Consider the following 16,245-nt stretch of genomic DNA (forward strand, 5'->3'; position numbering starts at 1 on the left):
TTTCCTTTTGAGCAGTGCTTCTACAAAAATGAATGTGGAATGTCTATATTTGTACGTCTACTGTACATTCTCAAGTTGATATATGTGTTGCTTTTTAGTGATTGTTTTGTACTTATAACATGTTTGTTCTGCTTTATTAGGTACAAACTCTGGATACAAAGCATGCACTCTATCCAAGCACTTCATTTGGTCACTGGAGCAATAAAAGAATAGAAATTCATATTGAATTTTGACGTGGGCAAGAAGAATATATGAACTGCAGGGTTGTGTGCCATTCGGAACAGAATAGAGAATGCCTTTCAAATTCCAATTGGATTTTAAAACGTAGAATTAAAATGAAATAAAAAAAAACATGCGCCTGCTAGTTTTTACACATCACCACTGCATAATAATATTGATTTCATTCATTATAATTCATTTATTTAATATATAATGTATATTTACATATATATTTTATTTAACACAACATTTTATAAAATCATATATACACAAAATGCTATATTATAGAAATATAAATTATGTATTGTTATCATTTAAATATGAATAATGAATTAATAATTTGACTAATTAGTCAATATGAATGTTAATTATTTTTCATATAATTATAACTAATATAGTTAATCAATAAAATTGTGTTTTCCTTGTTGCAAAATGTGGACCAATGAAATATCACTGCTGTGTGAACGTGTGCATTTAAAAAAAAAAAATAGCAGTTCAGTAAATTCATCTTCCTCTAATTCCAGTTTAACATCCTGTGGGTCTTGACCAATGCAATTCAAATTCACATTCATGCACTGAAAAGCTGTTTGACTCTGAATTCTGCTCAACCTTGTATTTGTCAAGCTACACAAAGCAAAAACCAGGGCTGCAAAATCAATCCTTCAGACTAACAGCAACCATCGGGTGCTAACGTCTGAAATCCCTTTATATCCGAACCTATCCTTATCCTATAAAACAGGAACACTATAAAAAACATGTCCACCCGTCAAGAACAAAAGAGGATAGAACCAAAACAGTAAAGGCAATAGCAGCAAAACGGGGAGGAGGGAGAGAAAAAGACGATAGGATCGAGGGAGCGAGTGAAACGGTTCGATCTATACATCCTGCGGAAGAGGAGAAGTATTGCTCACACCCACAATTCACAATCCATCATCACTGAAGAAAAGCAGGATACATTTGCCATGCGGGATTCATACGTCTCATATCCAATATTCAGTAAACTCTCACTAATGTACAGTAGCTCTCTTTGGAACAGCAAACTCTCACTCGGAATCATCAGCTGTTGCTACACCTGTATATTGAGCCGCTGGTATTTGCGTGGGTAATATTGGTGTTAAGGTGTAAGGAATGAGGGTGTGCAACATGTGCGTCTCGAGTCTCTAGTATAAATTGTACTTAATTCCATGATTTGCTTAATTCAAATACTGAGCTGCTTTTACAGATATGGGTCAGTGACAAATGAGACTGTCCACCATAAAGAATTAAAAAAACGTAAATAAAAAAAAAATCTATTTTAAAGCACATGCCAATTTGTGTTCTTTGTATTGATGTATGCTGGTTTTATATGGCTTTTAAAAATGTTTATACCTTACATTTTTTATTGAAATGAATTAAGGACATTTCATGAATTGTTATTCATAATTATAATGAAGAATTTTCAGTGCCGTGTCATAAAGATGTCTAATTATTATATTAACCTAATGATGTTAATTTCCAATCTTTTTCCTGCATGTCGGTTAAACCACATGATTTTGATTTAGCAACAAAAGTAAAAAAAAACTAAAACATTAATAAGCAGTGAAGCAGTTTTGTTAAAATATTACACATTTTTGTAAAGAGTAAAAATAAAAAAAGTATGCCAAATCTCTTTTCGAGAACTTCTTTATATCAGGACAGTTCCGTCATTTTTATGATTTTTTATTGAATTCAGAAAATAAAATCATGCTCATCAAAGAAGAGGTTTATTCAACTCTTTCTATGTATAAATTGTACATTTTAAATCTCTTTTTAACAAATGAATAAATCTGGACCAAAAAAAGTCACTGACCCATATTCTGAAGGTTTGTTAATTCATGCTTAGCACATAAAGGCTGAAAAGTGTGGCAGTGACTTAAACTCACAGATTCCTGCTGGTCCATCTGAAATGTTCTGCAGGGATTTGGTCTGCTCAAATAACTGGTGTGATTCATATCTGTTTCATGTGTATTCGTAGCATTCATATCGGTGTATAGCTTTACTAAGCACACACAGAAGAGAACCTCAGTGAAGTCCTGACATAGTAGCTGCAACTAGAAAAAGAGACGACATCAAAGTCTCGGATATGATTGTTAGCTGCAATCAGATATGGGGCTTATCAAACGATAAGGATAGCTGATTTTTTTTGCTGGCTCCATAATCACATTCCTCATCTTTCCTTAACTTGTACCGCCTGTACTGTTTTCACAAGCAGAAGTGCAGATGCGTGACAGTGTTTGTAAAAGAACGTATTTCTCCGACTACTAGAAGAGAGAGACTTTCTTTTTCAGGACGTTCTGCTTCCAAAGGGAGAGCTGGTCGAATTCCTCTATGGACATTCCAAAGACATTCTGGAATTCCTCAGGTGACAGGTGCCTCTGGAGAGAGAGGTTATGTGGTCAACGTTTCCCAGCAGAACAGTGCAACAGGGTAAAACAATGAGCGAAAGCAATGTCTACCTCCAGTCTTGTCCTGTCTACACCAGGAGGGAGCTTGTTTCTGCCTCTGTGTGTCACAATGAGCATCTCATATGGGTAAATCTGCCAAACGAATATATGTTCATAACAATATTAATGAACCAGGATCAAACTGTCACTTTAAGTAACAATATACTGTATACAAGAGCTCATATATACAAGCATTAAACACAATAATCTTAATTAGTTGGCAGATGATATGGTTACATCACCTTTTGTTCCAGCATACTAGGGAGTGAATTCCCTCTGTCTATTCTTCTGCTTTGGGCATCTCCGTTCTATAAAAGAGAGGAGACCACCATAAGACCACATTCCACAACTGTGATTTGTGCAGTTGTTACAACAATCTGATTGTAACTGTTGTAAAACGAATGAGATTGAAGGTTGCAGAGCTTGAGTTGATAAACTATTTGATTATTTCTGAAACGCTAACACTGAAATTGTCAACGTATGAGTGGCTTGTATTGTATTCGTTACTTAAGGGGGTTTGAACAAAGTTGGTTTCAAATACAATGTATAAATTAATCTGTTCATCTGTTTAAAAAACATTTATTTTAATGTAAACTATTACATACCTGGAAATCTGAAAAGAAAATTAAATAAAAACAAAAGAGGGAGAGAAACAAATGACAATACAATGAGCATGGGGTATAAAACATGTATATTCATTTAAAAAAGATGAGAATAGAACGCAACAAAACACAATACAATAGAATAATGACTATCGGCACTCTAAATAAAATGTGAATAAACATACTACATTCTAAATAGAATAGAATATAATTATGACTCTTAATGACTGATATATTTTATAATTAAATTGATATCAAATCAGTACTCTAACTACTGTAAAAATAGAATTATGACTTATAATACTGGCACTCTGAAGTGTAACAAATGTTAAAAAGACAAAAATGAATAGAATAGAACAGAATAGAAATCGGTGCTCGTAATACTGTAACTTACTCTGATTAAATTTCAAATAAACATGGCAAAAACGGACCTACTATTTAGATGAATAACAATAGAATAGTAGAACAGAACAGAATAGAATTACACTAGGACAATGCTGCCACTCTACATTACTGTTTAGAATAGAATAGAATTATGACTCTTAAAACTGGCACTCTGATTGAAGTGTAAATAAATATGAGAAAAATTACTACTATTAATAGAATAGAATAGAGATCAGTGCTCTTAATACTGGAACTTGCTCTGATAAAATAAACATGGCAAAAACTGATCTACTATTTAGAAACGAATGGAATAGAAAGAATAGAACAGAATAGGATTACATCATGACAATACTTGTACACTTAATTACTATTTTGAAAAGAATAGAACAGAATTATGACTTAAAACTGGGACTCTGTTTGAAGTGTAAATAAATATGACAAAAAGGACTCTTTATTAAATGACTCTACTATTAGATAGAGAGAATAGAAATGAGTGCTTATAATACTGGAACTTTGAATACATTTCAAACAAACATGGCAAAAATTTGCTGTACTCTTTATAATAGAATAAAATGGAATACAATTATGACTCTTGATAATGACACTGATTGAAGTGTAGCAAATGAAAAAATAATAATAGAATTGTGCCTTGATACTGGTGATCTAATTGAAGTAAAAATAAACATGACAAAATTGCTCCACTATTAGGATAGAATAGAATAGAGATCAGTGCTCTTAATTCCGGAGCTTTGATTAAATTCCAAATAAACATGGCAAAAATCGTTCTAGTCTTTAGAACAGAATAAAATAGAATACAATTATGACTCTTAATGCTGCCACTCTGATTGAAGTGTAACAAATGCAAAAAAACAGTACAGAATAGAATAGAATAGAAATGTCATAATCCCCACACTTACTTTGACTCCCTTTATCACTGTTTGAAGAGGAGAACTCTGCAGACTGGAGCTGTAACACACAAACAACAGACTAATTAAATCAGTGTAATTATGGAAGGATCTCACAAAGCTGACATATCAAAACAGATTTCAGTTTCTCACCCTAGTCAGGCCAGTCTTAGTGTAGGAAGGAAATGAGGGGGATTTGGAGGCTGCACAAAAGAAAAGAAGAAACATGTTAATGTAGTGACACAAATAGCATTCAAATAATCATCTTAACCCAGCAATGATGCTGAAGCCAACACGTTTTCTATTAGGGATATGTGATGTGTCGTGTGTATGCAGTGTATGCAGTGGAAGTCGTGGCCTAATGGTTAGAGAGTCAAACTCATAACCCAAAGGTTGTGGGTTCGAGTCTCGTACCGGCAGGGATTGTAGGTGGGGGGGAGTGAATGTACAGCGCTCTCTCCCACCTTCAATACCATGACTGAGGTGCCCTTGAGCAAGGCACCGAACCCCCAACTGCTCCCCGGGCGCCGGGTGTGTGTGTGTTCACTGCTGTGTGTGTGTGTGTGTGCACTTTGGATGGGTAAATGCAGAGCACTAATTCCGAGTATGGGTCACCATACTTGGCCACATGTCACGTCACTTTTTTTCAACCAGAAGGGGCCACTGTAAGTACAAGGTCAACTGGCTTTTGTGATTTACTCCAATCACATCCATTTTCAGTGCCACACAATACAAAGTATAATGCAATGATCAAAACGGTTCAAATTGAGTTCTCTAGACTCTGACCTTTCCCCTAGAGACCTATAAACTCTAATCTGATTCAGATTATTAGTCTGCCGTGCATAAGCTCTGATTGCAGGTGGAAAGACTGACTCAGATGTCCAGTACACACAGCAGTTGCTGTATGTAATGCTGCACATCTCTGAGTATCTTTCTGTTCTGTGATTCCTTATGAGACAGTTTTGTGAAAATCACGTCCACACAGTGACAACCACACAAGCATATTGAAATGTACCCAGATGCATGTGTGTCCTGTCGGGCAGAGACTGTGTTTTCCTTCGGACAGGGGCTGTACTTTCGATCTCCTCCTTTAGTATCAATTTTCCTAGATTGGATTGAATCTGTGAAGAGAGAGAGAATGAGAGGAGAGGTGGACACTGAAACATTATACCCAGACTGAGAGTCTGTATTGATCAGCTTGGCTCCCTGTTTCGACAAGATATGCAAGAATCCCTACAGATTTGTCCTTCATTTGAAACCAACTGTGGCCTTCACTTGAAGGTCGAGTGAGACAAATGATCTCACAAATAAGAGCCAACCCAATAAACCTTTAGCCTCGGTTTCTTAAAAAAATAAGGTTAAAAAAAAAACGAAAAGTAAAGATGTATAATATAAAATATATAAATAAATAAATATACAAAAAATTAAATATTTGTATTAATAAAACTGCATGTACACTACTGTTCAAACTTCTGGAGTTCAAAAGATTTTTTTATGTTTTTGAAATAAGTCTCGTATGCTCACCAAAGCTGCATTTATATGATCAAAAACACAGTACAGATAGTTTAAAAATAGCTTTCTGTTTTAATATATCTTAAAATAATTATGAGAAATTAATTCCTATGATGGGTTTCAAAGCTGAATTTTCAGCATCATTACTCCAGTCTTCAGTGTCACATGATCCTTCAGAAATCATTCTAATATGCTGATTTGCTGCTCAAAAAATTTATTATCAAATGTATTATTATTTATTATCATGATAATCATTTAAGTATATTATCAATGTCAAAAACAGTTGTTTTTATATTTTTTTGGTGAAAAATGTGAAACATTTTTACAGGATTCTTAAATGAATATAAAGTAAAAAAAAATGTATTCAAAATCTTATAAAAATGTCGAAAAACTAAAAATGTCTTAACGGTCACTTTTTATTCATTTAATGCAGTCTTGCAGAGTAAACTTATTCATTTCTTTAAATAATAATAATAATACGAGAATGAAAAAAATGCAATTTAGAATAGTTTAACTTCAGGAAACTGCTTGACACATCACAATTACCCTTGAACAGCCACTGTAAGTTTACAGATAAGATCATTTTACGGACAAACACCTTGTTGAGCTCTTGTTTCTGCATTTGCCGAAGTCTCCACATGTCTTCAGACAGATCACTGTCATCATATTTATCATCCTCCTCACCCTCCTCTCCCTCAGCCACCCTGGACGCCACACTCTTCCTCCGCTCTTTCTCTGTGATACAAACACGTGATCGTGAGATAAAAAGTCGATGAACAACTACCACATCAACAAACTGGGCCTTGATACTGTGCTGTTAACATTAGCATCTAGCTAAATTCATTACTGCCCAGAGGGAAATTTTATTTCCATGTATGCGTGTACACTGAATTATTTCCATGAAGGCATGTAGCAGATTGTGTACAGCAGGTTGTGATCATGTTGATAGCGTGTGAGTGTATTACCGATAACAGCTAGTGAGGGAGGGCAGGGCCAGTAGTCCGTCTCTATCTTAGAGGGCTGGTTGGGGTCTGGAGGTTGTGCGGCGGGAAACTTTGAAGACTCAATGATTAAATCCTCCATGTGTTTACTGTGTGGAGCGGCTGCTGAGACATCTACACCCATTCAAATACACAGACACATCTGAATGCGCCAGAATTACACCATTTACACTGAATTTGATTTAAACTCAAGAGCAGTGTTGATGTTTCATACCTTGTTTATATATTGGTGGCTTCTTGTATATGTCGGTTCCATTGTCTAGGAGGAAAAGTGAGGTTGTTTTGTTTAGTTTTAGAGTCTGATGTTGACTGAGGTTTGTTGGCTGTGTTTGTGAGGTGCTATAGTACCTAACCTGGCCTGTGGAAGTGCTGTTGCTGGTGTGGGACTTTTGTGCTGACGGTGATGCTTTTACTCAGCTGTGTGGACGCTGGAGACGAGCTGCCTGACGACTTGGGCTCTGACCAATCCCTCTGATAGACATCCTTTGATAGAGTGTTCTGGAATTACATGTAGAAGGACTGTGTGATTGAGAATCATGCAGAGAGACTCTAAAGCAGATTCTAAAATAGATAGTTTGGTCCTTGAACCTGGTGAAATAGCTGTGATGCAAGACCTCTGGTGGATTATGACTTCAACGCTGATCTGATGTTAAAAAGGGTTTTCTTTCAAAAACTTAGAGAGGGGAATTCCAAACTTTCCTTCATATAGTTTGTTTGATTTATATATTTGTGCTATATGTATTTAGGAACACCTTGCACATAATTCAGTGAAAATGGTAATAAAAATATACAATATTTAAAAATATCACTTTGATTAAATCCTGGCTATTTTAAACAAGTTTTAAATAAAATTTGTCTAATTTTGGAATTATTATACATAATGTTCATTAACTCATATTGAGAGAAAAAAAAACCGGAGGAAAAAAAAACAAAATTTTTTTTTAATGAATTTGTCAACTGTATTTTAGGACTATTTTAGTTATTTAGACTATTTCAGTTTTACATTTTATACAACCATTCAAACATCTGGGGTCAGAGAGTTTTTAAATATTTAGTCTTTATTCAGCAAGGACACAAGAAACTGATCAAAAGTCAAATGACTTTTTGTCATGCAACTAACGTTGCAAAAGATTTCTGTTTCAAATAAATGCTGCCTTTTGTACTTTCTGCTCATTAAAAAATCCTGGAAAAAAAGTATTATGGTTTCTACAAAATATTAAAAAGCACAACTGTTTTCAACATTGATAATATTAAGAAATGTTTCTTGAACAGCAAATCCCTGCTCGACTGGAGTAATATATTAGAATGATTTCTGAAGGATCATGCGACACTGAAGACTGGAGTAATGATGCTGAAAATTCAGCTTTGCATCACAGAAATAAATGACATTTTAAAATATTTTAAAATAGAAAAGAGTTATTTTAAATAATTTACAAATTACAGTTTTTACTCTATTTTTTATTCCAATAAATGCAGCCTCGTGAGCATAAGAGACTTTGTTCAAAAACATTAAAAAATCTTACTGACAACAAAGTATAATATAATGTATAGAATTTGTAACCTAAATGTCTATGTTATTTGCAAACTACCTTCTTTCCATTAAACAAACATTTACTTCTGGTCCTCTAATCTGACTGGCAAAACCTCATGTCATGGCATATATTAAAATGTATATGACATATTTGTGATTTTCACGGACATGTACTATGCATCTTACCTCTGGGGATGGAGGAGGGGAGATTGAACGAGGAGATAATGACCTCTAGAGAAAGAAAAAGAGAGATACAGACAGAAAGAGTGAAAGGGAGGTCAGTTGTTGGCAGTAAGTCAGATATCCAGACATTTCCACAGACAGGTTTACAGATTTAATGAAGCGTAACGCTTCCATTACAGTGAAACAAAAAAGGAAATTACAGTGGGAGAGCCGAGCTAGCATGACGTGTGTGTGTGTGTGTGTGTGTGCTGATCTCTGTTCAGGCGCTCTGATGGCGAGACATCACACCCAGCAGGAAACTAACCAGTGAACACATCACACACGCTGACAGACAGAGTGTGTTACAGAATATATTGAATATATTGTAAACTGTAATTTATTTCTGTGAGCCAAAGCTCAATTTTCAGCATCAGTCTTCAGTGTCGCACGATCCTTCAGAAATCATTCTAATATGCTGATTTGCTGCTCAGGAAACATTTCTGATTATTATTAATATTTTGTGGAAACAATCATACAGTTTTTCAGGATTCTTTGATTAATAGAAAGTTCAAAAGAAAAAAAAACAGAACCAATTTAATGCATCTTTTCTTTAAAACAAATCTTGCTGACCCCAAACTTTTGAAAAGCATTTGCTGTATATACTGTGTATTACCTCCATCGGTGAATAGCTGAAGTGGGGCTCATACATCATCAGGTCAGGCCTCTCTATATCCAGAATGGCCTTGTCTTTAGGTATAGCTGCTAGATCCTTATATCCAATCACTTGATTGTCCATTTTGGCCTGTATTAATCCAAAATATGAAAGAATTACATTTGTGATACCATTTTGAGACACAGTTATTATTACAGTTAGTTCTGGTCCTTGAATGTATTTGGATTGACTGCATTCTGTATTGCAATCAAGATGTTGGTCCACTGTGTGTGGGCCTAGTTAAGTGTAATCTGATGTGCTAATCACATCCCAGCAGGCACTGCTGCTATACACACCACTATAGTGACGGCCGGGGATCCAGGAACACCTCCTCCACGCAGAGAACAAACGCTGCCCGGGGAGGTACGGGCCGACTGCTGTTCACAAACACACACAGGTCAAAGGTCAAACATCACATGGACCTTTTCAGTGTTTTATGATTATGTATTATGTTATTTCTTATGAACAAATAATGAAAATGAAAAAATGACTTTTAATTACCTTATGCATCATCATTTTGAATGAGAAAGTGCTCCCTTTATGAGGTCACTGTGAAAAAGAAGAAACTGTAAATGAGAACGAGACTTTGATGTCAGATGGCTGGCCGATAATATAGTTACATTTTGCATTGTACACATACACCCCCAAACAACCCCCTTGATCTGGAGCCAGACCCTGTCTGTGTGATGGTTTTAAAGATGGACAGAGGTCTGAATGGATTTCTGTGGCTAATGTATTCGATTAAGAGTTCAGTGAGTGGTCTTGTATGGTAGGTTTCAGGTTAGGCTTATTTAGGATTTGACAAAGAAAAAAAAATCAATAGATAGTCAAAGAAACTCATGGGAAATGAATATCACAAATGATATCTCTTACGCATCTCAAATGATCCTCTGTATAGACTCAGACTGGCATGTCATTTACTTGTAACTATCTGCCTCAAACCCATTTCTGAATATCTTTAATAGACATGATTTTCGGGGCAGACCACCATTTCCCTCAGCAAAGAAGTGCTGATATCAAACTATTAATTAGTACTAAAAAAGTATTAATGAATGTCATAAACTAACCAATCATATCATTCTTAATAAATACAGTTTCCATTTTCCTCTTTTACATAATCACTTAAATAGCACTCTTAATGCCAAATTAAACCAATAGAAGTTAGGAAACCTGTAAAACATAACTGAGAATGCATGACGTCTCCTATGAAAGAGCAAACCATGTTTACTTTGGGAAGGGTGTGAGAAGAGAAGGAGATACAGACTCTGATGTAAACACAGTGAAAGAAAAGATAGCGGCCTGGGTGGCAGAGAAGGGGGAGGGCAGATAAATGGATAGAGAGGATGGATAAAGAGAGACGGATGGATGGAGAAAGTGAAGGATGGGGGAGGGATGTGATGGAGATGGAGAGGGATGATAAAACACATTACATCCCTGCTGCAGTCAGCACAGACGGATAGCGTGACAGGCGACAGTGACTCCCTTCCCCCATTTAACCAGGAACTATGTCAAGTGCAAGTACAAATCCTGACAGTCTTCTAAAAATGAGTCAAATTAGGGTTCGTATTGGGACTGAGGATTAGCATAAAAGCACAAAAATACAAGTACAGAACTAAAAGCACAGAAAACTACAATAACAGTATATTTACAGCTTTAATTCCATTATCCCATTACTAAAAACATTCTTTTTGGTTCATTCAAATGAGCTAAAATAACACAAATAAACTTCATTTCATTGTTTACAATCAGTTTTAAAAAAAAATGTAATGGTTTATTTACAGATCTAGTTCACCCAAAAATCATTTGTTCACCATCATGACCTTATTTCTTCTCTGAAACACAAATGTAATTTTGTACAAACAATGAAAGTTAATGGGGTCTAATATGGTGAAATATCTTCTTTTCTGTTCCACAGATGCAGTTGGGTGAACTGTCCCTTTAATCCATTTACATTTAGATTTCATGAACAATTTTCATTGGCTAGAAGCAGATTGACACACAAAAAAAATCTGCTCTCATTCATCCATTTAATTTATAGATATAGGTTTTATCTGGATTTTTTCGGAAAATATATCTAAAGCAAAAATGCTGGGTTAAATACAACCCGGCGCTGGATAAAATCTGGACAAACCCAGTGATTGGGTTGTTTTCAAAGTTTTATGATTATGTATTATGTTATTTCTTATGAACAAATAATGAAAATGAAAAAATGACTTTTAATTACCTTATGCATCATCATTTTGAATGCGAAAGTGCTCCCTTTATGAGGTCACTGTGAAAAAGAAGAAACTGTAAATGAGAACGAGGCTTTGATGTCAGATGGCTGGGCGATAATATAGTTACATTTTGCATTGTACACATACACCCCCAAACAACCCCCTTGATCTGGAGCCAGACCCTGTCTGTGTGATGGTTTTAAAGATGGACAGAGGTCTGAATGGATTTCTGTGGCTAATGTATTCGATTAAGAGCTCAGTGAGTGGTCTTGTATGGTAGGTTTCAGGTTAGGCTTATTTAGGATTTGACAAAGAAAAAAAAATCAATAGATAGTCAAAGAAACTCATGGGAAATGAATATCACAAATGATATCTCTTACGCATCTCAAATGATCCTCTGTATAGACTCAGACTGGCATGTCATTTACTTGTAACTATCTGCCTCAAACCCATTTCTGAATATCTTTAATAGACATGATTTTCGGGGCAGACCACCATTTCCCTCAGCAAAGAAGCAACCGCTGGGTCAAAACAACCCAATCGCTGAGTTTTCCATATTTTACCCAGCACTGTATTTAACCCAGCATTTTTTTGAGTGCTTTCAATACAATGTAGTGTAGGTGAGAATGTGAATGACAGAGTGAATAAGAAAGACAGAACAGTGAACTCTTACCTCAGGCGGTGAGAAGCTTCATGACACACATCTACAGGGCCTCCTCGCCCTACACCATTCCTGAAACACCCAAATACAGGATTTCATTACTCGTCCCGACGTGACAGTTCAACCTCAAACAAAAACTGTTCAGTGAACTGAATTCAGTGTTGAAGGAGTAATTCACCCAGAAATGACAATTTGCTGAACATTTGCTCACCCTCAGGCCATCCAAGATGAGCTTGTTTCTTCAATAGACCAGATTGTGTGAAATTTAGCATTACATCACATGCCCACCAATGGATCCTCTGCAGTGAATGGGTGCCGTCAGAATGAGAGTCCAAAAAGCTGATAATAATCCACAAATACTCACAACTCCAGTCCATCTATTAATGTCTTGTGAAGTAACAAATCCATCATTAAGGCATTTGTTTCACTTCCAGAACTGTTTGTTTGTTCAGAATTGTTATGGACAGTTTTTGCTCTTAAACAGTGCTTGATCTGTGCATATTTCTCTCCTGATTCAGAAGAGATGACTTTTCACTGGAGAAAGAAATTTTATGAATAGAGGACTCTTATTAAGCTGGAACCAAGAGTTTAAATTTAAAAATGATGGATTATGATTTATTACAAACATGCAGCTTTATAAATGTTTTTATCAGCTGTTTGGATTCTAATTCTGATGGCACCCATTCACTGCAGATGATCCATTACTGAGCAAATAATATAATGCTACATTTCTCTGTTCCCATAAATCTGTTCCCATGAAAAATCAAACTCATCTACATCTTGGATGACCAAGATGAGGGTGAGTACATTTTCATTTCTGAGTGAACTATTTTTGATCCATTACTGAGCAAATAATATAATGCTACATTTCTCCAAATCTGTTCCCATGAAAAATCAAACTCATCTACATCTTGGATGACCAAGATGAGGGTGAGTACATTTTCATTTCTGAGTGAACTATTTTAAATTCAAAACAAACAATATAAAGCCTTTTATTTTAGTACTCCATAAATAAGAGGCGAAACAAACATGATATTCTTTGGCAGCCAATGAATGTGAAAGAAAATGATGGTGCTCTCTAAAGTGCTTCTCTTCAGGCAGTGTCTCTGAGTTATTGATCCTTCTGGATTCACACAAGTCAAAATCACTCAATTATTCATGCATCATGAACTTTGGCCTTGCACTAGTATGAGCATCTCTTAAAAAAATATTTAGCTCCGGACTATTTGTTTTATGTCAGTATTTTCTATTTATTTTTCATTTAAACTCAGCTTAAAAGAAGAGTTCATGTTTCCAAAGTGAACAAGTATTCATGGAAAAAGTAGTGGGCAAAAATAATCATGAAAATGATTTTTGTCATAATCAAACAGCCCTATCTTACATTATTTGGTGAATTATCCTTTTAAGGAACTGTTTCTACTTTAGCTGACCCTCAAAATTACTGGTGTATCCTAATCAGGTAAATTCGGTCACATTAAATGTTTTTCCTGAAGCCACATTGGAAAAGAGAAGTGAGGAGAATTCTAACAAGTCACTTCAGTTTTTCATTACAGCACAAAGCAGACGCACCACAATCTCAGTGACGCCGCAGTTCTATCAGAGAACATCTTAGTCATCAGACTCACCTTTAAAGAAGACTTATGTAAGAAACCCTAGCGTGGTGCTTTTGTATTTTAGCTAACACAGTCTGACATCTCACATCTCTGTAAAACCTCTGTGTCCTCCAGCACAGATGGATGAACAGACCTATCACAGCTTTTGTTCAAAGAGCAGCTATTCTCCCAGGTTATTTATAGCTAGATTGTCCCTGTGCTCTCCTATCTAGTGGAAAATCAAGTCTGGTCTCTGGAGAGAAAACAGCAGACAACCTCTAAGACGGATGAGAGATGCTTTCCAAGACCAATGCAGCTCAGCTGTTCATTTGACTCATGGAGGAAAAGTCCTCCAAAAGGATGAAGTTTTATAAATCTACAGATCAGATTATATATACAATGTTTTCATTATAGCTGTTATTTACTGTATAAAAGATATTAAAATAAAACTAAGCTGATCTTTACAGTTTCCATCTTTCAGACTTCAAGCTTTTAAAATAATGTTAGGGATGCATAACTACAGTACATAGACGTATTTAAATTCTGGCAGATATTATTTTCATATTATAGCTAATAACTATTGTTGGTTATGACTGAAAAACTTTTCAGTAATTGAAATTAAGCTAAAGTAATGTAAAATCTTACATGAAAAATGTAAGATATATATATATATATATATAAAATGCTAAGATAACACTACCATAATAGATAAATATAAATAAAATAGCAATTTTTTCAATATTCTAAATAAATGAAAAATAAAGTAAAATAATACAATAACTTTCACACATGTAAATTTAGGCATCATATTATTACATACAACATGAAAAATGAATAATTAATTAATTGGCTAAAGATTACATTTACCAGTGTTACATTTATTAGTGTTTTTAAAGATTATATAAAAAGTAAGTGTTAGCCGATGATAATCTAAATGTTAAAAATGGAAATGAGGATCACAATTAAATACACAGCACAAACTAATCCTGATAAATTACAAAAACTCTAATATCAGCTAAAAACTGATATGGAACTACATGCTTCCCTATGTAATATTATGTAATCACACAACTGGTGTTTCACTGTACAAATATAAGGCAATGCAGCAGTTATTGAAGTTCAGAGGCCATTGCATATAGATAAATCATGGGCAAGATGTGCTTATCTTTGTGTTCATATGGTGTCATATTTTCGACAGCAACGTACAAGTCAACAGTCACTCAAAAACGGGTTGAAAACGCAGCTCAGTGTGTGTCCTGTACCATCCTCATCTGCGTCCTGCTTGCATCACTTGCAGTGCAAGAGAGGAGGAAGAACACGAGAATCCTAAAAATATCCTGCTGCATCTCCCACATTAAGCCAGCCAGACCTCTAGCCCTCTTCCTATTCCTGCTGCATTATGTAACATCGGATCCGTTGCTATAGCAAACACGACTTCGCAGTCCACACATCTGAAAAAGCCCAATCTAGTCACTCTCTACACAGAGACGCATGCTCTTATTGGCCTTTTTGCCACTCCATATTGAGACGAGACTGAGAGTGGACAAGAAAAAATGGGGAAAGAGTGGGAATGGGATGTTTGCTTTCATGAAATGTTTGTTTTCATATATTTTTATTAAAATATAACATTCTCCAGCTCAGAAATGACTTTTCTGCTGATGTAACCCAGGCCAAACTGGAGGGGCAAAATTAACAATAATATCATAGTCCATTTTTCAAAATTCAATCAAATCCTGATGAGTGAAATCAAGTCCCCCCCCCCATTATTTCCCATTTAAAATTCAGTTTATGCTTCATGCCGTCTTGAATAGCAATCTTTCAGTCATGAACAGAGGAGCAGACGGTGATGTGGATGAGCACTGAAGAAGATTTTGTGCAGTTAGCAGGGGGTGAGAGATAGTTGGTTTGTAAGCTGCTTTGATCCTGGTGTGACACAGATTCAAAGTCAAATTTGAACCCAGCCGGAGGACAAATTGCATTTTGTAAAATTATTCAACCACAATTGTTTCACGAATGTTGCTAAAACATTCTAGTAAAAAGAGTCATAGAGAATAAAGCCAAATTTCAAGGCAAAACACATCTCAATACAATGACATATTATATTAGGAAGATATATATTTTTGAAGTTTAATTAAACACATTTTAAATGCATTTTTTCTGTGTTTTCTGATAATGCCTTGGTTGAGTTTTTTCACACTTTAATATCAACTACAGTATTGTTCAAAGTTTGGAGTTAAGTTTATATATATATATATATATATATATATATATATATATATATATATA

General features: G+C 35.2%; 1 protein-coding gene across 6 annotated transcripts in view; it reads right to left on the minus strand.

The window, feature by feature from the left end:
- Positions 1-705: 705 nt before the first annotated feature.
- LOC107571963 (dematin-like) overlaps positions 706-16,245 on the minus strand; it is a 25,647-nt gene continuing 10,107 nt past the window's right edge. Inside the window, exons 2-17 of one of the 6 annotated variants that reach the window (XM_016258357.1) lie at positions 12,380-12,439; positions 9,992-10,039; positions 9,787-9,867; positions 9,452-9,580; positions 8,803-8,847; positions 7,439-7,583; positions 7,300-7,344; positions 7,050-7,187; positions 6,683-6,819; positions 5,588-5,693; positions 4,726-4,775; positions 4,585-4,633; positions 3,287-3,294; positions 2,924-2,989; positions 2,694-2,774; positions 706-2,612 (exon numbers count right to left, since the gene is read on the minus strand). In XM_016258357.1, coding sequence (XP_016113843.1) covers positions 2,499-2,612; positions 2,694-2,774; positions 2,924-2,989; positions 3,287-3,294; positions 4,585-4,633; positions 4,726-4,775; positions 5,588-5,693; positions 6,683-6,819; positions 7,050-7,187; positions 7,300-7,344; positions 7,439-7,583; positions 8,803-8,847; positions 9,452-9,580; positions 9,787-9,867; positions 9,992-10,006 — 1,209 coding nt within the window. In that variant the 5' untranslated portion in view covers positions 10,007-10,039; positions 12,380-12,439 and the 3' untranslated portion in view covers positions 706-2,498. Of the gene's footprint in view, positions 2,613-2,693; positions 2,775-2,923; positions 2,990-3,286; positions 3,295-4,584; positions 4,634-4,725; positions 4,776-5,587; positions 5,694-6,682; positions 6,820-7,049; positions 7,200-7,299; positions 7,345-7,438; positions 7,584-8,802; positions 8,848-9,451; positions 9,581-9,786; positions 9,868-9,991; positions 10,040-11,714; positions 11,763-12,379; positions 12,440-16,245 lie in introns of all 6 variants that reach the window. The other 5 variants (XM_016258356.1, XM_016258355.1, XM_016258354.1 and 2 more) reach the window with 5 other exon arrangements.

This window comes from Sinocyclocheilus grahami, unplaced genomic scaffold, assembly GCF_001515645.1.
Source record: "Sinocyclocheilus grahami isolate Dianchi unplaced genomic scaffold, SAMN03320097.WGS_v1.1 scaffold1674.1, whole genome shotgun sequence".
NCBI lineage: Eukaryota > Metazoa > Chordata > Actinopteri > Cypriniformes > Cyprinidae > Sinocyclocheilus > Sinocyclocheilus grahami.